The 25628-nt window shown below is 52.4% G+C and overlaps 1 protein-coding gene across 7 annotated transcripts in view; it reads right to left on the bottom strand.

Annotated features, from left to right (window-relative positions):
* The window catches only part of LOXL3 (lysyl oxidase like 3), a 584553-nt gene that overhangs the window by 139518 nt on the left and 419407 nt on the right, over window positions 1-25628 (bottom strand). For 3 of the 7 annotated variants that reach the window (XM_085642975.1, XM_085642974.1, XM_085642979.1), the window contains exons 7-9: window positions 14214-14270; window positions 10799-10858; window positions 942-1161 (exon numbers count right to left, since the gene is read on the bottom strand). In XM_085642975.1, the coding sequence (XP_085499101.1) occupies window positions 942-1161; window positions 10799-10858; window positions 14214-14270 (337 nt within the window). The remainder of the gene's footprint in view (window positions 1-941; window positions 1162-10798; window positions 10859-14213; window positions 14271-25628) is intronic. The other 4 variants (XM_085642976.1, XM_085642981.1, XM_085642980.1 and 1 more) reach the window with 2 other exon arrangements.

Below are 25628 nucleotides of genomic sequence, written 5' to 3' on the forward strand. Positions count from 1 at the left end.
CAACTACTGTAGAATATAGAAAACAAAAATAGACCTTCTTGCAAAGGCGCGATCTATTGGCTTTGCTAATGATTGTTTCTCCTTGTAGTAGTTGGAGAGAGAAGGCAATAAGGAACACAGACAGGGAGTGAGAAGGGAAGAAGCGACACCGAAGGGGGTTGATGAGGAAAGAAGCAAAACAGACCGGTGAGGTGGGGAAGAAGCAAAACAGAGCACGTCGGTGAGGAAGAAGCAACACGTAAAAGGGGCGACGCCACACGGACAGGGCAGTGGGAGTGGAAGAACCAAGAAATTTTAAAAAAGTACCTCAATCACAGCGCCAGCAGCAGAAGGAACCCAGTTGAGATTAAGCAATCAGTACTTGGACTGTGCTCCAGTTGAAAGAAGAGGAAGTGAAGCCGGCTGGCGCTGTCCAATTAGAAGGCAGCAAATGAAAATGACGATGAAACCTAAAAATGGTAAGCAAGAGAGGGCTCCAAGCCCCTTGAAGAACACAATATCTCTTGCATGCAAAAGTCCATGCGCTAGTGCATGCTCACACAGGCGAGGCCTAAATCTACCCAGATCACCAGTGAGCCAGAGAAGAAACTGGCAATCACTGACGAGTTTAAGACTTCCAAAAATCCCTGCACTCTGCCCACCCACTCCAAGCCAGCAAAAGAAAAACACACCAAAGCTTCCCCAGAGCAGGCCCCCAACCAAAGAAACAGGAATGGGCTTAGGGGCAACCTGGAAGAACACAGCTGCAGGGGCCCAGAATGTGCGACCGGCTGTGAGTCTCTCGACACCTTGCAAAGATGCAGCTGCACCAGATGACCCGCATCCACGCTAATCAAAGAGACTGTCCTGCAGGGGGAGAGGAGCATGGAGCCCCTGCTCACTTCACAATGGTTTGCCCCTCAGTGAGGGACTGAACAGGGGCCCTTACTGAGGATTCTCACCTGGGTTGGAGTCTGCTGTGCTGCCTTCTTCTTCAGGCCGATTCCGTTGGAGAAGAGGGGGCCGGCCAGGCAGCTGGCAACCGCTGGCATCCCCCCTTTGCAGGCACCGCTCATGTTACCCTTGTAGAATTCAAAGGGGCACACCGAGATGTGGACCTCGTTGCCCGTGCATGCCACAGAGTGTAGGCGGTAATTAGGCTGATGGCGCTCTGTGTACAATCTGTCAGGGGAAACAAAAAGGGGTATGAAATATATGACAATAAGACCCAAAATAAACTTCTGTAACAAGAGCATGTCTTTGGATGAGACCCAACAAAGGACGTGGAGACATTTGTAACAAGAGTGTGTCATTGGCTGAGACCCAACAAAGGACGTGGAGACATTTGTAACAAGAGCGTGTCATTGGCTGAGACCCAATAAAGGATGTGGAGACATTTGTAACAAAAGCATGGCATTGGCTGAGACCCAGCAAAGGATGTAGAGACATTTCTAACAAGGGCATGGTATTGGCTGAGACCCAACAAAGGACGCAGAAACATTTGTAACAAGAGCATGGCATTGGCTGAGACCCAGCAAAGGACGTGGAGACATTTGTAACAAGAGCATGTCATTGGCTGAGACTCAACAAAGATCATTCAGACATTTGTAACAAGAGGATGCCCTATGGCTGAGATCCAACAAAGGACGCAGAGACATTTGTAACAAGAGTATGGCATTGGCTGAGATCCAACAAAGGATGTAGAGGACTTCCTTCAAAGACCGCCTCGACAACAACGCACACAATAGCAAGGAGCTTTTCCACATCGTGAAGGAACTGTCCAACCCCAGCTCACACACCAACGACATCCCGCCGTCGCAAGCCCTGTGCGACTCCCTCGCCACTTTTTTCCACCGCAAGATAGCAGACATCCACGACAGCTTCAACACCCAGACAGCCCCAACAGACATCAACACAACAGACTCTCTGCACACCATCGACCACAACCCCCTGCTAGCCTGGGCCAATGTGAGCATCGATGACACCATCAAAACCACAAGCACAATCCACTCCGGCTCCCCGTCTGACCCATTCCCGCACCACATCTTCAACAAAGCCAGCAGCTCCATCGCACCCCATATGCGCAACGCCATCAATCTCTCTCTCAAGACCGCGACCTTCCCAGAGAGCTTGAAACACGACGAGATCAACGTTCTACTCAAAAAACCGAAGGCGGACCCGACAGACCTCAAGAACTTCTGTCCCATCTCTCTGCTTCTGTTGCCGGCCAAGGTCATCGAGAAGATCGTCAACTACCAGCTAACCTGATATCTCAAAGAAAACAGAATCCTGGACCCTTCCCAGTCAGGGATCCCCAGCAACCACAGCACAGAGACTGCCCTCATCGCTGCCACCGATGACATCAGGACCCTGCTGGACAATGGTGAGACCGCGGCCCTCATCCTCCTGGACCTCTCCGCCGCCTTCCACACCGTCTGCCATCGCACACTACGTGCACGCCTCCACACCATAGGGATCCGAGACAAGGCTCTGGAATGGACCACCTTCTTCCTCTCCGGCAGAACCCAGAGCATCCGCCTCCCCCCATTCCGATCCGAAGCCTCCGAGATCATCTGCGGCGTACCCCAGGGATCTTCCCTCAGCCCGACACTGTTCAACATCTACATGGCCCAGCTCGCACACTTCGCTCGACAGCACGACCTCAACAAAATCTCCTACGCCGACGACACTCAACTGATCCTCTCCCTCACCAAGGACCCCATCACTGCCAAATCCAACCTCCATGAAGGAATGAAGGCTGTCGCGGGCTGGATGAAGATCAGCCGACTGCCGCTGAACACGGACAAGATGGAGGTCCTCATCTTCGGCTCCAACCCTTCAGCCTGGGATGACTCCTGGTGGCCGACGGCACTGGGGGCAGCCCCAACACCCACGGACCACGCACGCAACCTGGGAATCATCCTCGACTCAACGCTCTCCATGACCAAGCAAGTCAACGCTGTCTCCTCCTCCTGCTTCAACACCCTTCGCATGCTCTGCAAAATCTACAGGTGGATCCCGACAGATACAAGAAGAACAGTCACCCAGGCCCTCGTCAGCAACAGACTCGACTACGGAAATGCCCTCTACGCGGGAGCCCTGACCAAGCTCATCAAACGACTGCAACGCATCCAAAACGCCTCTGCATGACAGACCCTCGACGTACCACGTCACAGCCACATCACCCCCCACCTGAGAAACCTGCACTGGGTCCCATCAACAAGAGGATATCCTTCAAGCTCCTCAAGGGTGCTTGGGACCAGCTACGATACCGGATTGGCTCTCCAGCTTCATAAGTGGAAGCAGGGGGGACGCCATCTTGGTGGTAACTTTGTGACTCGCACCAGCTTTTATTTCACATGCCAGCATTTAAGCGGACGCTCACTCGGGCGCACTGCAGTAGTCTCCTGAGGCTTAAACCGGGAGGTAGTGTTTAAGCTCTATACTTTTGTTGCTTATCTAATTTGCTTTGCGTATTCAGCTCATTAGCATTGCTGGGAAAATCTGATTTTAATCGTCGCACGGTGAAAGCGCTTCTTTCCACTCACCTGTGTTACACTTCCAGGGTGCTTGGGACCAGCTACGATACCGGATTGGCACTCCAGCTTCATAAGCGGAAGCAGGGGGGACGCCATCTTGGTGGTAACTTTGTGACTCGCACCAGCTTTTATTTCACATGCAAGCATTTAAGCGGACGCTCACTCGGGCACGCAGCGGACGAGCGCAGCGGGCGCGCCGCTGGCGCGCCGAAGGCGCGCCTAAGGCAAGTCCGTCTGCGCCCGTCCGCGCCTGGTCGCCGCCAGCCGCCAGTCATGCTGCTGGATGTACTCCCGGGACGCTCAGGTACACCAGGGAGTCTCTGTTATCTATTGGGCATAGCATCTCCCTGTGCGATCTAGGTCCTTGCTTATTGTTGGAGGGACCCTTCTGCTGTAGTAGGTGCAGGTTCAACTCATACCCCTCACTGCTCCCCTCTGCCTCGACTCCTATTAAGGCTCCTTTTAAAATACTCTATTTGAATGCGCGCTCCTAAGTTAAGCATTATAATGAGATCTACGATCTCATTGAGACTGAATCCCCGGATGTCTTTTTTATCACCGAAACGTGGCTCAATGCAGACACAGTCATTGAACCTGGCCTCGCACTCCCCCCGGGATTTAACATTCACACCATTAATAGAGCAACCAGAGGTGGAGGTTTGGAGGTAATTTTTAAAACTCCCCTCCACTGCACGTTCGTCCGCGAGGACATTGCCGGCTGCGAGTGCGCCCGCTTTTCCATCTCACTCAATGCTAACTTCTCTCTTTCTGGCCTTTTGGTCTACCGCCCCCCCGGCCCTTCAACAGAATTCAAGGTAGCTATCATGGAAGCTGTCCATGTTTTGGCTACTAGAACAGCCAACTTCAGCCTTATTGGCGACCTAAATATACATTTTGACCACCCTTCAGACTCGGACGTCAGCTCCCTGATCGCTGATCTGGAAGCCTGTGAATTAAAACAACTGGTACTGGGATCCACTCACTTGGCTGGACATCTACTGGATCCAGTCTTCTCCAATATTCCCTCCCTCCAGGTCAAACCCCCCAGCCCGGTTTGCTGGTCTGACCACTACCTCATTACCATTCTCCTCCCACAGGTGGTGGCCACGGCCAGAGTCATGTCCAGGGCCACTTTTAAACGCAGTTGGCACAAACTTAAGCTGGAGGATTTGCTGGCCCTTCTGTCGTCCTGCCCTCTTACCTTCAACAACTCCGACCCAGAACTAGCCTACAACGCTATTTGTGAGTGGATATATGCGGCACTCGACTCCCTCATTCCGGCTTAATGGTCCAAGGGCCGCGATTCCGGCTCTAATCCCTGGTATACGGATTCCCTTGCCGCTATGCGGACTGTTTGTAAACAATGCGAACAAGCCTGGCGGAAGAATTACTGTGCCTTAGTGAAAAAACAGTATCAGGCTGCCATCAAAAGCTACCACAAAGCCATACAGCTAGCACGTACTGCCTTTTTTACCAATCAGATTGCATCTAGCAATACCCTACAAAATGCATATTTAAGATTCTCAGTGACCTGAAAAAGAGGAAAGATCCACCCACCTCTAACATCACCTCCGGAAAACAATGTGAGGAACTTGCCACTTATTTCGTTCAAAAAGTTGAAGCTATATATAGGAACTTTTCCAACTGTCCCTGGGTTTCGGAGTGCCTTGCAATCCCTACAACTTATGCCTCTCTGGAGATCCATCCCTCCATCTCACAGGAGGAGTTCCTTGCTCTCAGCACCAAGGTTAAACCGGGTTCTCCTCTTGACCCCATGAGACCAGCTCAGTTCAGAGAGTGCCTCTCCGCTCTTCTTACTCCCTTACTTTCAACCATTAACTCCTCATTTATTAAGGCACGGGTTCCCACATCTTGGAAACAAGCCAAGGTGCTTCCACTGCTAAAAAAAACACTTTTGGATCCCACCAAGCCCGAAAACTTCCGTCCGATTTCCCTCTTGCCCTGGGTGGCTAAAGTGGCGGAGGCACATGTTAATAAAGTTCTGTCTGACCTTATAAACAAAAATATGATCTTAGACCGGTCTCAGAATGGATTCCGTGCTGGTCACAGCACCAAAACAGCACTTCTAGCGGTGAGTGAAAATCTGCGTTTCATCCTAGACGACGGTCAAACAGCGGCACTCGTACTGCTCGATCTGAGCGCCGCGTTTCACACGGTCTCCCATCGGATCCTTCTGCGTCGGCTAGAAGAAGCTGGAGTAAAAGACCTTGCCCTCGAATGGATCCGCTCCTTCCTGTCAGACAGATCTTTTCAGGTTTTCGCTCCCCCTTTTGCTTCCTCCATCAAACCCATTGAGCAGGGGGTTCCTCAGGGCTCAGCGTTAAGTCCGGCCCTGTTTAACCTTTATGTTCAACCCCTGGCAGCAGTCGCCCGCCACCATGGTCTTTCCATGGTTTCCTACGCAGACGACACCCAGCTTATGGTGGCTCTTTCGGACGACCATGCTAACGACGCCTCCCAATTTCGGTCCGGCCTCGAGGCGGTCGCGGGCTGGTTGACGGAGAATTGTCTCCAGCTCAACGCCAGCAAATCGGAGGTCCTACTGGGGGGTAGGGACAGGGGGCTCTTGAACACCCAATGGTGGCCTTCGTCCCTGGGCCCTGCCCCTTCCCCCAAGTCGGTGGTAAAGAACCTCGGGCTTCTGTGTGATTCGACCCTGAGCTTCCAAGAGCACACCAAAAAAATCGCCGGCACTTGTTTCGGTCGGCTACGTGGCTTAAGACCCATTCTTCGGTTCTTCGACTCGACCACACGTCAACTCATAGTCCAGGCCACTATCCTCTCCAGACTAGATTATGCTAACTCTTTGCTGCTAGGCGCCAATAAGACGGAACTGAACCGTCTGCAGCGCGTCCAGAATACAGCAGCTCGCGCCATACTTGGTCTCTCAAGATCGTGTTCTGGAGCTGGGGCCGTTCGCCGCCTCCATTGGCTTCCTATTTCTAAAAGGGTTGATTTCAAGTCCCTATGTCTCTCCTTTAAGATTCTAAAGCTCTCCAAACCTGAGATCTTGTCGGGCCTGATCACCCCTTACATCCCCAGCCGCATGTTGCGCTCTTCTGAATTGATCCTGGCCTCTGTCCCCAGAGTCAAGAGATCCAGAGCTGGGGGCAAATCTTTCCGTCTCCTTGCGGCTAAGCTGTGGAACTCTCTCCCTTTGAAGATCCGTAGTCTAAAATGTCTGCCTTCTTTCCGTAAAGCTATCAAAACTTTTCTATTTCCTATGGCCTAACCGTATCTCTTCTGGAAACTGCTATTAGCGCCGGGACGCCCCTTCGTTGGGGCAGCTGCGCGCTTTATAAATGGTCTTAACATAACATAACATAACATAACAAGGCACTCCACAAGACCGGCCCAGCCTACCTCAACAGACGACTTTCCTTCTACATCCCCAACCGCCAGCTCTGCTCCGTCGAACTCGCACTCGCCACCGTCCCGCGCATCCGAAGAACAACCACTGGCGGGATATCCTTCTCCCACCTCGCCACCAAGACCTGGAACACCCTCCCACTGAGCCTACCACAGACCCAAGACCTGCTGACCTTCAGGAGGCTACTCAAGACCTGGCTGTTCGACCAGTAGACCCCCCCTCCCAGCACCTTGAGACCCTCGCGGGTATGTAGTGCGCTCTACAAATGACGGATTGATTCATTGATGTAGACACATTTGTAACAAGAGCATGTCATTGGCTGAGACCCAACAAAGATCATGGAGACATTTGTAACAAGAGCATGTCATTGGCTGAGACCCAACAAAGGACATTGAGACATTTGTAACAAGAGCATGTTATTGGCTGAGACCCAACAAAGATCATGGAGACATTTGTAACAAGAGGATGCCATTGGCTGAGACCCAACAAAGGACATTGAGACATTTGTAACAAGAGCATGTCATTGGCTGAGACCCAACAAAGGACATTGAGACATTTGTAACAAGAGCATGTCATTGGCTGAGACCCAACAAAGATTCTGGAGACATTTGTAACCAGAGATGCCATTGGCTGAGACCCAACAAAGGACATTGAGAAATTTGTAACAAGAGCATGCCATTGGCTGAGACCCAGCAAAGGACATGGAGACATTTGTAACAAGAGCATGTCATTGGCTGCGAACCAACAAAGGACATGGAGACATTTGTAACAAGAGCATGAGCATGTCATTGGCTGATGCCCAACAAAGGACATGAAGACATTTGTAATAAGAGGATGTCATTGGCTGAGACCCAACAAAGGACATTGAGTCATTTGTAAAAAGAGCATGCCATTGGCTGACACCCAACAAAGGACGTGGAGACATTTGTAACAAGAGCCTGTCATTGTCTATGACCCATCAAAGATCATGGAGACATTTGTAACAAGAGCATGTCATTGGCTGAGACCCAACAAAGGACATTTAGACATTTGTAACAAGAGCATGTCATCGGCTGAGACCCAGCAAAGGACATAGAGACATTTGTAACAAGAGCATGTCATTGGCTGATACCCAAGAAAGGATTTGGAGACATTTGTCACAAGATCGTGTCATTGGCGGAGACCCAACAAAGGACATTGAGACATTTGTAACCAGAGCATGTCACTGGCTGGGACCCATCAAAGGACATGGAGAAATGTGTAACCAGAGCATGTCATTGGCTGAGACCCAACAAAGGACATTGAGACATTTGTAACCAGAGCATGTCATTGGCTGAGACCCAACAAAGATAATTGAGACATTTGTAACCAGAGCATGTTATTGGCTGAGATGCAACAAAGGCCGTGGAGGGGGTGGGGGTGCTGAAGAGGAGGATTGTCTCAGGGGGTCTGAAGAGAGGGACACATGATCCAGAGAGGAGCTGGCAGACTAGAGAAGGACATGAGAGCAGAAGGTGCAGTTTGAAAATGGAGAAAGGAGAACGTATTTAGGAAGAAGAAGGCCGACATTCTGAAGAGTAAAAGAGGGCCGAGCATATAAAGTCTTATGTGGATACACATGCACGCACATCCATTTATATGCATCGTTGGAGTTTGTAAAGTGCTTCACTGCAATGAATCTGTCATGTATATCTTCTTTGCGGGTTGACGCTGCCAATGCTCTTCAGGAAAGCTCCCGAGGTGAAGCTGGAACTCAGACCCTTGCTTCTGAGGCAGCTTTCATCTGCCTGAGCCCAGATCTTGATCTTAAAGTGCTTCAGTCGCCCTCTCTGTATGGTCCAGAAGCAGTGCCCGCCTCATGCGCGAGACCTGTGGATTCTTAGCATCTCTCGCTCTTCTGTGGAGACACTTCCCTTAGAGCCATAGTCCCTACTCTCAAACACCCTCCCCCCTCACATGTCTGACACTGAGAATCTCCACTCTCAGAAAGACCCTCACGCTTATGCGCAGACATGATCTTTCAAATCCACCCCTACTCTCAGCACGCCTTGCTCTCATCATCTTCGATAGGATGCCCTCTACGTCTGTGGAGACGCATCTTCTGGGGGCAGGCCCTCTAGTGTTGAGGAGCCTCTCTCTAAATATCCTCCCACCCCGCCTCCATGTCCTCCCTCCCCGGCTTTCATGTCCTCCCTCCCCAGCCAACATGTCTTCCCTCCCCAGCCTCCATGTCCTCCCTCCACGGCCTCCATGTCCTCCCTCCCCGACCTCCATGTGTTCCCTCCCCAACCTCCAGCCTCCATGTCCTCCCTCCCCAGCCTCCATGTCCTCCTTCCCCAGCCTTCATGTACTCCCTCCTCCCCAGCCTCCATGTCCTCCCTCCCCAGCCTCCATGTCCTCCCTCCCCAGCCTCCATGTCCTCCCTCCCCGGCCTCCAGGCTCCATGTCCTCCCTCCCTCGCTAGTCTCCATGTCTTCCCTCCCTGGCCTCCGGCCTCCATGTCCTCCCTCCCCAGCATTCATGTACTCCCTCCTCCCCAGCCTCCATGTCTTCCCTCCTCAGCCTCCATGTCCTCCTTCCACGGCCTCCATGTCCTCCCTCCCCGGCCTCCATGTCTTCCCCCCCTAGCCTGCAGCCTCCATGTCCTCCCTCCCTCCCAGCCTGTATGTCCTCCCTCCCTGGCCTCCATGTCCTCCCTCCCCCCCGGCCTCCATGTCCTCCCTCCCTCAGCCTCTATGTCCTCCTTCCCCAGCCTCCATGTCTTCCCTCCCAGGTCTCCAGGCTCCATGTCCTCCCTCACTCTCTAGCCTCCATGTCTTCCCTCCCTGGCCTCCAGCCTCCATGTCCTCCCTCCCCAGCCTTCATGTACTCCCTCCTCCCCAGCCTACATGTCTTCCATCCGCAGCCTCCATGTCCCGGCCTCCATGTCCTCCCTCCCCAGCCTTCATGTCCTCCCTCCCCGGCCTCCATGTCCTCCCTCCCCGGCCTCTATGTCCTCCCTCCCAGCCTCAAGCCTTCATTTCCTCCCTCCCCTGCCGCCAGCCTCCATGTCTTGCCTCCCCGGCCTCCATGTCCTCCCTCCTCAGCCTCCATGTCCTCCCTCCCCGGCCTCTATGTCCTTCCTCCCCGGCCTCCATGCCTTCCCTCCCTGGCCTCCAGCCTCCATGTCCTCCCTCCTCAGCCTCCATGTCCTCCCTCCTCAGCCTCCATGTCCTCTCTCCTCAGCCTCCATGTCCTCCCTCCCCAGCCTCCATGTCTTCCCTCCCTGGCCTCCAGCCTCCATGTCCTCCCTCCTCAGCCTCCATGTCCTCCCTCCTCAGCCTCCATGTCCTCCCTCCCTGGCCTCCATGTCCTCCCTCCTCAGCCTCCATGTCCTCCCTCCCTAGCCTCCATGTCCTCCCTCCCCAGCCTCCATGTCTTCCCTCCCCAGCCTCCAGCCTCAATGTCCCCCCTCCCCAGCCTCCATGTCCTCCCTCCCCAGCCTTCATGCACTTCCTCCTCCCCAGCCTCCATGTCCTCCCTCCCCGGCCTCCATGTCCTCCCTCCCAGCCTCTAAGCTCCTAGAAGCCCTGCAGATCCGGCTCCTGCGCTGCAGAATAACACTTGCTGGTTCTGTAAAGCGCCCTGTGATCTAGTGCTGCGGAGACTGCCCAAGGAGTGGACCTGTGTTACAAATAGTGTAGAGTGCCCGCCCTGGTGCCCCCCGCCTGCACCAGGCCTGGCACGGAGCATTGCCATGCTGAGGTCTCAGCATCACACTAGGGCTTCCACCTGCCGGCTCTTTGAGGGCATTGCACCTCACCCAGAGATAATCTCACCCAGAACCACCTCCCGCCCACCCTGCCACCCCTCAAGGAAGCTGCTGGCAGGTGGCACCCCCAGCCTCACAATGCTCTCTCGCCCCAGTTACCTTGTGGTAGGCTTCAAGTCCTCTTTCTGCTTATTTGTGGGGGCAGATTTGGGCAACAGCCTGTGGAACAGAGAGACATACTTGGAACCGAAAGCCAGGATTTAACAGACATATTAAGAGTACAAGTACATTCCCCCACTCAGAGCAACCACGGGGGGCAGGGTGGGGGCAGAGGCAAGCAGTCTGACCGCTGTGTGTGTGGGGGGGGGGGGGCGGGGAGTGGAGGAAGTGGCAAGCAGGCTGGCGGATGTGGGGGGGGGCAGAGGCAGACTGACGGATGTGTGCGTGGGGGGTCAGAGGCAGGGGTGCGACTTAGTCAGTGAGTGTCTGCAGGGTGGAGGGTGAGATGACCAAGGATTGGGATGGACTGGTTCCATGAGCAGCAGGGTCAGGACGGAATTCCGGTAGGTGGGCCTCCGTCTCGAGTGGCACAGAGGGTGAAAAACGATGGCTTGGAATGCTACCCAAGCGATTGCCAGTGGTCAGACTACTTGCCAGCATTTGTCTCATCGCCTTTTGGGTGTTTGAGTGCCAGTTGTATCCCAGGGACTGAGAAACGTGAGGTCGCCCTAGTGACGCTGGTAGGGTACTGTGCTCATCCTAGTGGCTGAGGTAAGGTACTGAGGTACCCGTAGTAGCTTTGATAGGTACTGAAGTAACCGTAGTAGCTGTGTATGGTACTGTGCTCATCCTAGTGGCTGTGGTAAGGTACTGAGGTACCCGTGGTAGCTGTGATAGGTACTGAGCTCGTCCTAGTGGCTTTGGTAAGGTACTGAGGTACCCGTAGTAGCTGTGGTAGGTACTGAGCTTGTCCTAGTGGCTGTGGTAAGGTACTGAGGTACCCGTAGTAGCTGTGGTAGGTACTGAGCTCATCCTAGTGGCTCTGGTAAGGTACTGAGGTACCCGTAGTAGCTTTGATAGGTACTGAAGTAACCGTAGTAGCTGTGTATGGTACTGTGCTCATCCTAGTGGCTGTGGTAAGGTACTGAGGTACCCGTAGTAGCTGTGGTAGGTACTGAGCTCGTCCTAGTGGCTGTGGTAAGGTACTGAGGTACCCGTAGTAGCTGTGGTAGGTACTGAGCTCATCCTAGTGGCTCTGGTAAGGTACTGAGGTACCCGTAGTAGCTGTGGTAGGTACTGAGCTCGTCCTAGTGGCTCTGGTAAAGTACTGAGGTACCCGTAGTAGCTGTGGTAGGTACTGAGCTCATCCTAGTGGCTCTGGTAAGGTACTGAGGTACCCGTAGTAGCTGTGGTAGGTACTGAGCTCATCCTAGTGGCTGTGGTAAGGTACTGAGGTACCCGTAGTAGCTGTGATAGGTACTGTGCTCCCCTCCTAGTGGCTGTGGTAAGGTACTGAGCTTACCGTAGTAGCTGTGATAGGTACTGTGCTTGTCCTAGTGGCTGTGGTAAGGTACTGAGGTACCTGTAGGAGCTGTGATAGGTACTGTGCTCGTCCTAGTGGCTGTGGTAAGGTACTGAGGTACCCGTAGTAGCTATGCTAGGTACTGAGGTACCCGTAGTAGCTGTGATAGGTACTGTGCTCGTCCTAGTGGCTGTGGTAAGGTACTGAGGTACCCGTAGTAGCTGTGATAGGTACTGAGCTCGTCCTAGTGGCTGTGGTAAGGTACTGAGCTTACCATAGTATCTGTGATAGGTACTGAGCTCGTCCTAGTGGCTGTGGTAAGGTACTGAGGTACCCGTAGTTGCTGTGATAGGCACTGTGCTCATCCTAGTGGATGAGGTAAGGTACTGAGGTACCCGTAGTAGCTGTGATAGGTACTGAGGTACCCGTAGTAGCTGTGATAGGTACTGTGCTCGTCCTAGTAGCTGTGATAGGTACTGAGGTACCCATAGTAGCTATGCTATGTACTGAGGTACCCGTAGTAGCTATGCTAGGTACTGAGGTACCCGTAGTAGCTGTGATAGGTACTGTGCTCGTCCTAGTGGCTGTGGTAAGGTACTGAGGTACCTGTAGTAGCTGTGATAGGTACTGTGCTCATCCTAGTGGCTGAGGTAAGGTACTGAGGTACCCGTAGTAGCTTTGATAGGTACTGAAGTAACCGTAGTAGCTGTGGTAGGTACTGAGCTCGTCCTAGTGGCTCTGGTAAGGTACTGAGGTACCCGTAGTAGCTGTGATAGGTACTGTGCTCATCCTAGCGGCTGTGGTAAGGTACTGAGGTACCCGTAGTAGCTGTGTATGCTACTGAGCTCGTCCTAGTGGCTGTGGTAAGGTACTGAGGTACTCGTAGTAGCTGTGATAGGTACTGAGCTCGTCCTAGTGGCTCTGGTAAGGTACTGAGGTACCCGTAGTAGCTTTGATAGGTACTGAGGTACCCGTAGTAGCTGTGGTAGGTACTGAGCTCGTCCTAGTGGCTCTGGTAAGGTACTGAGGTACCCGTGGTAGCTGTGATAGGTACTGAGCTTGTCCTAGTGGCTGTGGTAAGGTACTGAGGTACCCGTAGTAGCTGTGTATGGTACTGAGCTCGTCCTAGTGGCTGTGGTACTGATTGGCATAAACTTTAGTGTGTAATCACCTCCCACTTGTCATCAGACAAAAACATTATTGCGTACAAAGAGTCCCCACTACTGGTTAGAAAATATGGGTAAGAGCCAATGAGAGTCCTCCCTGGTCTCCATTAGAATAGAACGTATGACCAGTTTCCTGTAGTGAGCAGAAAGTGATACATGTTCTATCCAATACCCAGAATATAATTTCAGAATACAGAGTGCGCCCTCTACTGATTGGAGAATAACAGCAGTTCTTTGTAATGTCGGGAATTAAATATCAGTGTGCGTAGACCTCTCTCTGGTGGTAAGAAAAAGAATAGCAGTTATTTTTATGCCTGGAATATATCAGTGCGCGTAGACCTCCCTCTGGTGGTAAGCAAAAGAATAGCAGTTATTTTTATGCCTGGAATATATCAGTGTGCATCGTGTTTCATCTCGGGGTTAGAAAAAACTACGCTCCTGAGGGTGATTGCTCCCTATAGCAGTGCAATATGTTAATATTCTTTCTAACGGCCGGAATAGAATGAGTGTCCCCCACACACAAGAGTCTGGTTTAGGAAGGATCTGGCTGTGCAAGGAGCGCCCTCTAGTGGGCAGTGAAGGTTATGCTGACTGATCCTCACATGTGGACTGGTTTTCAGGGTGGGCCCATGCAGAGCTCCGTGTGCCAGTCAGGCTTCTGCCCAGCCCAGCTCCCACCTCACTGTATGTCAAGCTCTCAACATACCTTGGCACCCCTCTGATGAGCATTCGAAGCTGCCACCTGCACCCCTCAGTTCAGAGAGCAAGCCCACAGAATAAGTGAACCCCACCCCTAGCCATTTATGTCAACTTTCCTTTTTGGGGTGAACCAAAAACCGAAAGCTGGCAATAAGAGCAGATGCAATGGCCAGGCATCTGTGATTACCTGCCCTTGGTCGCCACGGTCTTGGCTGTCGCCTTGGCGGCCTGAGCTTTCGCACTTCTGTAAACAATGAAAAGGGTAAAAATACAGGGCAGGTCACCGGAGAAATCACTATTTTGTGGCAGATCGTCCAAATAGGAGAACCAAGATAGGGGAAGGAAAAAAGTGCAGTCAGACTCTGCTGTTTGTAATTTGAAAACTGTCTTAGTGCAGAACTGGGCACGTCTTACCTGTACACGGGCTACCAAGGCTTAGCTGGTCATGGCTAACCTGGATACGTCTTACCTGGAGAAGGCTTACCTGTACACGGCTTACCTGAACACATCTTACTACGTCTTAGCTGTATACAGCTTACCTGTACACGGCCTACCAAGGCTTAGCTGGACATGGCTTACCTGGACAAGGCTTACTTGAACACGTCTTCCCTGGACCGGCTTACCTGTACACGGCTTACGTAGACATGGCTTACCTCCCTCCCGAAGAAATAGTACCTAAGCCTGGGTGCCAAGCTCTGCTGACCATGATACCCAAGAGAACGAGTGTGCCATGTACTCTGGGTGCTCGTCTCTGCCTGAACAACAGCAGCTGTGTGGTGCAGAACGCACATTACTACTGTGTTAGAACCATCCTGTCGATGAACTAAGACTTCAGTGCTTGAAGGACATGACGTCAGTTAAGGTCTCCAGGTCTCTGCATTCTTCCCACTCCCTGACTCTTGTTTACACTATAAATCTTCCTAACATTATTGCATGAGAGCAAACCCCGTTCAGCCTGGCCACCGGGAAAGATATTTGTTGCTTGGGGTAAGGATGGCCCTGTTCACGAGTGTACATATCTGCTGCATGGGGTAAGGATGGCCCTGTAAACGTGGGTACATATGTGCTGCATGGGGTAAGGATGGCCCTATTCGCTAGGGTACATAAGTGCTGTATGGGGTAAGGAAGGCCCTGTTTGTGAGGGTACATATGTGCTGCATGGGGTAAGGATGGCCCTGTTCGCAAGGGTACATATGTGCTGCGTGAGGGAAGGATAGCCCTGTTTGCGAGAATACATATGTGCTGCATGGGGTAAGGTTGGCTCTGTTCGCGAGGGTACATATGAGCTGCATGGGGTAAGGATGGCTCTGTTCGCAATGGTACATATGTGCTGCATGGGGTAAGGATGGCCCTGTTCGCAATGGTACATATGTGCTGCGTGAGGGAAAGATAGCCCTGTTTGCGAGAATACATATGTGCTGCATGGGGTAAGGTTGGCTCTGTTCGCGAGGGTACATATGAGCTGCATGGGGTAAGGATGGCCCTGTTTGCAATGGTAAATATGTGCTGCATGGGGTAAGGATGGGCCTGCTCGCGATGGTACACATGTGCTGCATGGGGTAAGGATGGCCCTGCTTATGAGGTTTCTTATGTGCTGCATGGGGTAAGGATGGCCCTGTTTGTGTGGGTACATATGTGCTGCATGGGGTAAGGCTGGTCCTGCTTGTGAGGGTACATATGAGCTGCATGGGGTAAGGATAGCCCAGTTTGCGAGGGTACATATGTGCTGATTGGGGAGAGGAGGCCACTGGGGCAAGAAGGCAGGTGACCCCGGGATCAGAGCAGGCTGGTGACACAATGTAAGAATTGTAGAACTTGGATTTCTTGCAGACAAGTGAACTCTAAGGATGAAGTTGATGCCTCTCTTAGCTCTCTGTTTCCGAGGAGGCTGTGGGGTGTTATGGAGGAGGTCTGATATGTTTGGTGTTGAGGAGGCGGCACGTTTTGGTGACTGTGGGTCAGGGAGCCATATAGTAGTCCCAGGATTTCTTTTAGGCAAGTGAAAGCTCACATTTGAAGTTCACTTTACCCCTCTACGCTTTCCCTGCTGTAGAGGGAGAGGGGGTAAGAGGCTGGGAGGAGGTTGGATATGTCTGGTGCCGAAGGATTCCTGAACCAGATGTTGGTGACTGCGAGGAGATGGTGGGGTGCGAGGGGATGGTGGGATTCAAGGACGTGGTGGGACGCGAGGAGATGGTGGAACACGAGCAGACGGTAGGACGCGACGAGATGGTGGGATGAGACGAGATGGTGGGACGTGAGGAGACGGTTGGACGCGACAAGATTGTGGGATGAGATGAGATGGTGGGACGTGAGGAGATGATGGAACGAGGAGATGGAGGGATGCGTTGAGATTGTGGGACTTGAGGAGATGGTGGGTCGCGAGGAGATGGCGGGAAACCAGGTGATGGTGGGATGCGAGTAGATGGTTGGACGCAAGGAGAGGGTGGGATGTAAGGTGATGGTGGGACGTGAGGAGATGGTGGGCTGCAAGGAGAGGGTGGGATGCGAGGAGATGGCGGGAAATGAGGAGACGGTAGGGCTCGAGGAGAGAGTTGGACGTGAGGAGATGGTGGGGCACTAGGAGTTGGTGGGAGGCAAGGAGATGATGGGATACCAGAAGATGGTGGGACGTGAGGAACTGGTCGGAAGCAAGGAGACGGTAGGACGTAAGAAGACAGTGGGACACACAAAGAGAGTTGGACGTGAGGAGATGGTGGGACGCAAGGAGATGGCAGGACATGAAGAGATGGTGGGATGTGAGGAGATGGTGGGACGTGAGGAGAGGGTGGGACATAAGGAGATAGTGGGACATGAGGAGATGGTGGGATGCAAGGAGAGGGTGGGACGCGAGGAGATGGTGGAACATGAGGGGATGGTGGGTTGCTAGGAGTTCGTGGGATGCAAGGAGATGATGGGCGCTAGGAGATGGTGGGACCCAAGGAGATGGTGGGATGCGGCGAGATCGCTGGACGCGAGGAGCTGGTGGGACGCGAGGAGATGGTGGGACACGGGGAGATGGTGGGACTGGTGGAGATTGTGGGACACAAGGAGATGGTGGGATGTGAGGAGATGGTGGGACACAAGTAGATGTTGGGACACGAGGAGATGGTGGAATCTGAGGAGATGATGGAATGTGAGGAGACGGTGGGAGGCCAGAAGATGGTGGGATGCAAGGAGATGGGGTTGGTGAGACGAAAAGAGAAGGTGAGGTGCAAGGCTATGGTTGAATGTGAGGAGATGGTGGGATACAAGAGAGGGTGGAACGCAAGGACACAGTGGCATGCGAGGACATAGTGGGATGTGAGGAGATGGTGGGACGTGAAGAGAGTGTGGTACGCAAAGAGATGGTGCGATGTAAGGAGTTAGTGGGATGTGAGGAGATGGTGGGATGTGAGGAGATGGTGGGACAAGGAGTTGGTAGGACACGAGGAGATGTTGGGATGCTAGGAGATGGTGGACACGGTGAGATGGTGTTATGCAAGGAGATGGTGGGACGAGGCAAAGGAGGGACTTGTGGAGATTGTGGTATGCGAGGAGATTGTAGGAATAGGCAGGTCTCAAAAGCAGGAAGGGTTCCGGATGGCAGATCTTGCATTTGGTGAGAGCACTCAGCAATAAGCTTGGTTTTCAAGGTGAGGGAGAGATTTGAGGTGGACTAATCTCCTGTACAGAGGGTGGAGGGATTGTAGTAGGCTCATCATGGTCATGTCATGGTGCTTTAGGAGACCCTGCCACTGCTTCTTGTAGATGGTCTTCCTGTTCCTGTAGATGTGTGAGATGTGTCTCGAGGTGACAGCTTTGAGACACCCATGACCCCCACGGTCCACCTATTCCTGTGGATTTGTGAGATGTGTCCTGAGGTGGCAGGCTTTAGACCCCGTGATCCCCATGGTCTTCCTGTAGATGTATCTGGGGGTGACAGCCTTGAGACCCCCATGATCCCCCATAGGCCTCCTGTTCCTGTTGATGTGTGAGATGTATCTAGAGGTGACAGCTTGAAGGCCCCCATGGCCCCCATGGTCTTCCTGTTGCTGTTGATGGGTGAGAAGTGTCTAGAGGTGACAGCCTTGAAGTCCCCATGATCTTTCTATTGAATGTGACATGTGTTTGGAGGGGACAGCTTTGAGATCCCCATGGTCTTCCTGTTCCTGTAGATGTGTGAGATGTGTCCTGAGGTGACAACCTTGAGACCCCCATGATCTTCCTGTAGATGTGTGAGTTGTGTCTGGAGGGGAAAGCCATGAGTTTTCCAAGATACCCCCATGGTCTTCCTATTCCTGTTTATGTGTGAAATGGGTCTGGAGGTGACAATTGTGAGACCCCCGTGATTTCCCCATGGTCTGCTTATTCCTGTAGATGTGTGAGATGTATCCTGAGGTGACAGCCTTGAGACCCTCATGATCTCCCATGGTCTTCCTGGTCCTGAAGATGTGTGAGATGTGTCTGGAGGTGACAGCCTTGAGACCCCCATGATCTTCCTGTAGATGTGTGAGATGTGTCTGGAAGTGACAGCCATGAGTTCCCAAAGATACTCCTATGGTCTTCCTGTTCCTGTTGATGTGTGAGATGTATCTGGAGGCGACAGCTTTGAGGCCCTCATGGTCCCCATGGTCTTCCTGTTGCTGTTGATGAGTGAGATGTTTCTAGAGGTGATAGCCTTGAGGCCCCCCTAATCACTGTCACAGGGGGTGTTGGTCAGGCCTCTCAGGCGAACTAGGCCCGCATGTTTGTCCTGTACACAGGGAGTTTCGCAATGGCTTTTTGGTGGGCAGACACCATTCAGGAAGAAGATGCTGGCCTTGAGAGTATTTCCACAGATCTGGGTGTGGCTGATGGAGGGTACATGATTTCCCAGCAGGGCTTGACCAAGTTGAGGGTAAAGACTATGGAAAAATAAAGTTACAATCATTGAAGAGTGGACAGAAAGATGCGTTGGAGATGCTGGGAGGGTCACAAAGTGGAGCTGGGAGGGACTTGCAGGTATGAGCAATCAGGGATTGGGCAGTTGTGGCCCCGACATAAGGTGCGTGGGTAAGAGGGGGGTACCAGGAGTGCACAAGTGGATAGAGAAGGTTTAAGCAGACAGTGTAGAGAGGTGATACGGATGCGGAATGGGTTCAGTTCAGAGGTGCTTGTCCTAGGACTAAGAGTAAACTATGATAATGGCATGGTAGAAGACAGCGGGACTTCTGTGTAGAACACATTGAACACGGGGACACACGCTAAGGCCATCCAGGATGAGACAGCTTGCGGAGGGGGATCTTTGGGAACCTTGGTTTTCTTTGTTCTAGCATCACACAGTGTCCATCACCATACAAGGACTCAACAATTCCCGCTTTCTGGTGTATCTTCATAACTTACATCAACATCTCTGTTCCTTCGCTTTTCATTGTACTTGCTGGCCTGGATCTGGCATCCGACGGCTGGTGAAGGCTGACGCTGAAGCTTTGGCTTCGCAGGTAGAGTGATCGTCTAAAAGGGCGGATGATTTGGATTCACTCAATGATGCATGGGGCTATCCACAATCGTTTGGATCTCACACCTGAAGATCACCAGAGTTGTCATCCCTGCTGGGATCTGTTTCCATCTTGCTGCTGACACTATCCAGCAGTGACCCACATTAGTGCCGATTGTCAGGAATCGGGCTTTGGCGCCTCCGAAAACTGCTATTCCCAGAGGGCCGCGGGAATAGGGGAGGAGTCGCGACCTTCAAAAGACGCGACACGCACTGCACGTTGTGCGTAATTCTGAGAACGAGTCCGTCATCCATTTTGCCTTCGGATTCGGGAAACGTTCTTACCAGCGCCCGCCGCGGCGTGCAGGACCCGTGAGTGCTGTCGTGGCTTCCCCTCCCCACCTTGACTCTTCCGAGGATCATCAGTCTAGAGTGCCCGGGAGACTTCCGTGCCAACAGCCAGTTAAGTGAGCTGTGTTCGTTTTGGGGGGGGTTAAGCAGGGGTGGACACCCTATAGCATCGCTCGAATCCTGAGGAGCATCGACCTGGGACAGAATCTTGACAGAATTACGCACCTGCGTATTGAGGCTCCTCCCGGTTCGAGGGGGTTGTTGTAGGGCATTAGCATGGACGAGGTGTTACAGGCTCTAGCCGCAGTGCGGCAGGAGCTAGAGGCTTCTCGTGCCGAAACCGCAGCATTAAGGGAGAGGTTGGAAAGACTGTCTAGAAACCCTTTTGACAGAGGCACAGGGTCTGCTCCCATTCAGGTTAACGTTCCGCCACCCATACCGTTAGCCAACCCAGAAAGATACACCGGAGACCCCCAAAAGATCCAGGTATTCTTAACACAAATATTAATGCATTTTTCGTGTAGGCCATCCTCTTTTCCGAATAATCACTCCAGGGTGGCGTTTGCCATCTTGTATTTAGCGGGCGACGCCGCTAATTGGGCCGTTCCCTTGGTACAAAACAACGACCCTGTCTTATCCGATTGGGATGAGTTCAGGGCCGCCCTAGAAGGGGTATTTGATAGACGTACCACCACATTCAGCGCTGACAGGGAGCTTCTGGAGCTGAAACAGGGGAAAACGGAACTAGTAACGTATTTAACTTCTTTCAACCGGCTGGTGGCGGAAGCAGCCTGGCCGGAAGAAAAAAGGATGTCGCTGTTCTATCAGGGTCTTTGTGACGAGCTAAAAGATGTCATAGCGAGGATAGACCCCCAACCCCGTAACTGTAATGATCTGGTTAGCCTGGCCTTACGTTTGGATGGTCGCATCACAGATAGAGGCGGTGAGAGGTTTCGAGGAGAAAGAGCCAAGAAGGAAGTGTTGGGTAGCGAAGCTGCCCCAGAGCCCATGGAGGTAGGGGCCATCCGTGCTCCACTGTCACGCCTAGAACGGGAGAGTCGGAGAACACAAGGGCTCTGTATGTATTGCGGTAAAAAGGGCCATTACGTTAGGGAATGCCCCGCTCGCCCCAAGAGACCAGGAGGGAATTCCCGGAGCCGAAAGGCTATAGCCACCGTCACGAGCCCGGATCCTCATTGCGCCTCGCTGGCTCCTTCTGAGAATAGTGGCGATACGCAATGGAGAATCCCTTCCCTTGCTACCGCTCAACAAGGTCACACGGAAACCCACATCGAGTTGGGTATCTGGTTGGATAATGGTCAACAACCCCGTAAGGCCAAGGCAATGCTGGATTCTGGGGCCATGGGAAACTTCATAGATAGAGGATTAGTGGAACACTTAGCTTTAAAGAAGGTATCTAGAGATATCCCCGAAGAGGTACTCGCAGTGGATGGTAAACCTCTAACCTTGGGGTTACTCATCGAACAAACAGAGAACCTCCGACTGACCATTAGAACCGGAGAGGGGCGTCATGTAGAAACCTTGGCACTCAACATAATCGAAGCGCCCCAGTATGAGGTCATCCTGGGGATGCCGTGGTTTAGCCTTCACAACCCGACCATAGACTGGAGAGAGAAGACGGTACAGTTTCTATCCGAGGGCTGCCAGGAGCACCTTGTGCTAGGGTGGGGGTCCTGTGCTGCTGCTTTGGCTAGTCCTTTCATAGCCGCCACGGCTGCGAAAAAGGAGGTTAGTTTGCCTAGCGAATATGCACCCTTTTCTGACGTATTCAGCAAATCACAGGCCGAAAGGCTTCCACCACACCGGCCCTATGACTGCCAAATAGACCTAGTGGAAGGTGCTACCATCCCTACGTGTAGGGTCTACGCGCTCTCAGAACCTGAGACGAAGCATCTCAGAGAATATCTGGACCATTTTCTGGACATAGGGTTCATAAGACCTTCCCGTTCTCCTGCCGCGTCCCCTTTGTTTTTTATAGCTAAGGCCAACGGGAAGTTGAGAGCCTGCTGTGACTATCGCTTGCTGAACAAGAATACTGTTCGCAACCGGTACCCACTGCCGCTCATTCCTGTCCTGTTGGACCAGGTGCGCGAAGCAAAGGTATACACCTGACTGGACCTCAGAGGCGCATACCACTTGGTGCGCATACGAGAGGGGGACGAGTGGAAGACAGCCTTTAAGACGCGGTATGGTCTGTTTGAGTATACTGTAATGCCGTTCGGGTTGTGTAACGCCCCGGCGGCATTCCAATATTTCTTAAATGATATGTTAAAGGACTATGTAGATAGAACAGTGGTAGTCTACATAGACGATATTTTAATTTACTCGGGCTCTAGGAGCCAACATACGGAACACGTTAGACAAGTATTAAGGGCCTTGCGGAAGCACCACTTATTCTGTAAGCTGAGCAAGTGTGAGTTTGGAGTGTCTGAAGTGGAATTCCTAGGGGTGATTCTTCGTCCAGAGGGTCTGAGTATGTCGGAGCGAAAGATCCAAGCAGTGCAAGATTGGCCGGTTCCACGCAATGTTCGGGAAGTGCAGTGCTTCCTGGGCCTTGCCAATTTTTATCGCCGATTCATACAAGGATTCTCCCAAAAGGCCCTCCCGATCACCAGGCTCCTCATAAAAGGAGTGCCATTTGGATGGAATCACAAAGCCGAAAAAGCCTTTGAGTACCTAAAAACGGCGTTCACCTCAGCACCGGTGTTGAGACATCCCCAACTGGACATTCCATTCATAGTAGAGGCCGATGCTTCGGACGAGGCCGTGGGGGCCATCTTGTCCCAAAGAGACAAAGACACCTGGCAGCTGCACCCGTGGCTTATCTCTCCAAAAAGCTTTTACCGGCAGAAAGGAATTACAATATAGCCGAAAAAGAGCTGCTATCCATAAAAAAGGCCTTTCAGGAGTGGCGTCCGTACTTGTGGGGGGCTCGGTTTCCGGTTACAGTATACTCCGACCATATGAACCGTCAGTATTTATGAACAGCTCGACGCCTCTCCCCCAGACAAATGAGGCGGATGCTCTTCTTCAAAGAGTATAATTTCGTCATCACCTTTAGACCCGGAACAGATAACCACAAGGCTGATTCCCTGTCCTGTGTGTTCACCAAAGACGAAGAAGCCGACATTCAGGAAGAGGCAATCATACCTGCCTCCAAGGTGATATGCGCACTCCGTGCCGAGAACTACCTGAACGATATACGAAAGAACAGGAACCCCGAGGGCTGGAACCAATGGGCTGACAAACTCCCCGAAAGACATCTTAGGCAAGGGCTTCCTTTCCACCATAACCATTTGTTCGTGCCTACGCAATCCCTGCGAAAAATGACGCTTGCTTGGTGCCACGAATCCCCATTAGCAGGACACCCTGGCATACAAAAGACCACCCTTCTGGTACAAAGATACTTCTGGTGGGCCACACTGGTTCCGGATATCAAACAATGGGTCACCAGCTGTGAGGCCTGTGCACGGGGCAAGTCCGACACGTCAAAGAAAAGAGGGAAGCTCCTTCCTCTACCCACGCCTCAACTACCCTGGCAGAACATTAGCGTGGATTTCATCACGGGGCTTCCCGTGGATCAGGAATGTTCAGCCATCTTGGTAACGGTGGACAGTTTGACGAAGATGGGACATTTCATCCTGTGCAAGTCCTTGCCAACGGCTCGCCAAACGGCACACTTGTTGTTACAACACATCGTACGGATCCATGGAATCGCTCAGGTTATAGTGTCGGACCGGGGCCCCCAATTCATAGTTAGCTTTTGGAAGGAGTGGTGTCGGTCACTACACATAGAGTCTGCAGTCTCCACAAGTTTCCATCCTCAGACGGATGGGAAAACAGAACGGTTAAACCAAACTGTAAAGAAATATCTGAGATGTTACGCCGATGAGGCACATGAGTCCTGGGTCTTCTTGTTATGGATGGCCGAGCTGGTCTACAACAACGCAATACATAGCTCTATAGGCGTCTCTCCGTTTAAGGCCAATTACAGTTTCAGCGCCAGGATGTTGCCGATCGATATACCCAGGAGAACACACAACCAACCGTCGGTGCTAAAACACTTGCGGTTGCTACGACAAGGGCACGCCCGCGTGCAAAAACACTTGATGAAAGCAAAAGCAACCTACAAACGATGGGAGGACCGACACAGAGTAGAGGGCCCGCAGTATAAGGAAGGAGACAAGGTGTGGTTATCCACCAAAAACATAAAATTCAAACTGCGGATTGTGTTCCATCCCAAGTATATCGGTCCCTATACCATTGTGAAACAAATCAATCCTGTGGCGTATAAATTGAGGCTTCCGGGCTCCCTTCGGATCCACCCGGTCTTTCATTGCAGCCTTCTTAAACCCGCCTTGGGGGGGCACCGAAGACCTCCACCGGCGGTGTCCACGGAGGAGGAGCGAGAGTACGAGGTCAGTCGCATTGTGGACTCCAAGTACAGGGGGAGGAACCTCTGGTACCTGGTTTTGTGGAGTGGGTACTCCGCTGAAAACGATTAGTGGGAACCCAGCAGCAATGTTCACGCTCCAGCTAGAATTCGTGCTTTTTACAGACGACACCCAGACAAGCCTGGGTCTAGGAGGCGCTGGGCAGGGGGACATACTGTCAGGAATCGGGCTTTGGCGCCTATGAAAACTGCTATTCTCAGAGGGCCGCGGGAATAGGGGAGGAGTCGCGACCTTCAAAAGACGCGACACGCATTGCACGTTGTGCGTAATTCTGAGAATGAGTCCGTCATCCATTTTGCCTTCGGATTCGGGAAACGTTCCTGCCAGCGCCCGCCACGGCGTGCAGGACCCGCGAGTGCTGTCGTGGCTTCCCCTCCCCACCTTGATTCTTCCGAGGATCATCAGTCTAGAGTGCCCGGGAGACTTCTGTGCCAACAGCCAGTTAAGTGAGCTGTGTTCGTTTTGGGGGGGGTTAAGCACCGTACGGGAGAAGAGGCTACAGAGCTTCTGTCTCCCCCTGGAGAAATTAGCAGTATCTGGAACTATTATGCGGTGAAGCAACCGCTAGTCAATCACCAGTACTTTGTGCCATAAGATGGATTTACCGTGACTAAAGGGCGGTGAAGTAACCGTCGGAATTGTGTTAGAACTGATTAGCGTGATATTGGGAAAATCCTATACATGAGAGCGGTGAAGTAACCGCACTATTCGACTGTCTGTGAACTCCGCTTAAGTTCAGGGGGGGTGCCTCTGGAGTACGATAAACGCCTCATTCTCCTGTCAACAGAGGGGTACCTTGGAGATATACCGGGGGGAATCTGAAGGGTTCTCTCCAGCCTGATTCACACCCCAGTCCTTGCCCTGCTGTATTGGTGAATTAAGGTTTTTTCTTTGTGTTCCTTTCACTCACCGGTAGCCATCGTGTATGGGCTGCCTGAGGTAACGACAGCTGCTCGAGCAGCCAAGAACGAGTGGAGTGGGTTGCACGAGGAATAGAGTGGCCGTGGTCTATGTGTGCTAGATAGAAAGGAACCTTGATCATAGCGAGAATTCATGAGTGTAGTCATAACTGTTTATATGTGTTTTATGTTTTTTGAGTGTTTTTTCTTTTACAGGTTCTACTCCCCGCTGTTCCCTTCCTTCCCTTCCCTCACTTGATCGCTCTAACCTTCCATGCCATAAGTGCAGGAGTTGGGGATATCAAGGGGTGGACACCCTATAGCATCGCTCGAATCCTGAGGAGCATCGACCTGGGACGGAATCTTGACACCGATGGCCTTTCCAAGAGGTGGGTGAAATCCCATCCCAGTGCGTCATT

This window comes from Triturus cristatus, chromosome 2_2 (genome assembly GCF_964204655.1).
Source record: "Triturus cristatus chromosome 2_2, aTriCri1.1, whole genome shotgun sequence".
In the NCBI taxonomy this organism is placed as follows: domain Eukaryota; kingdom Metazoa; phylum Chordata; class Amphibia; order Caudata; family Salamandridae; genus Triturus; species Triturus cristatus.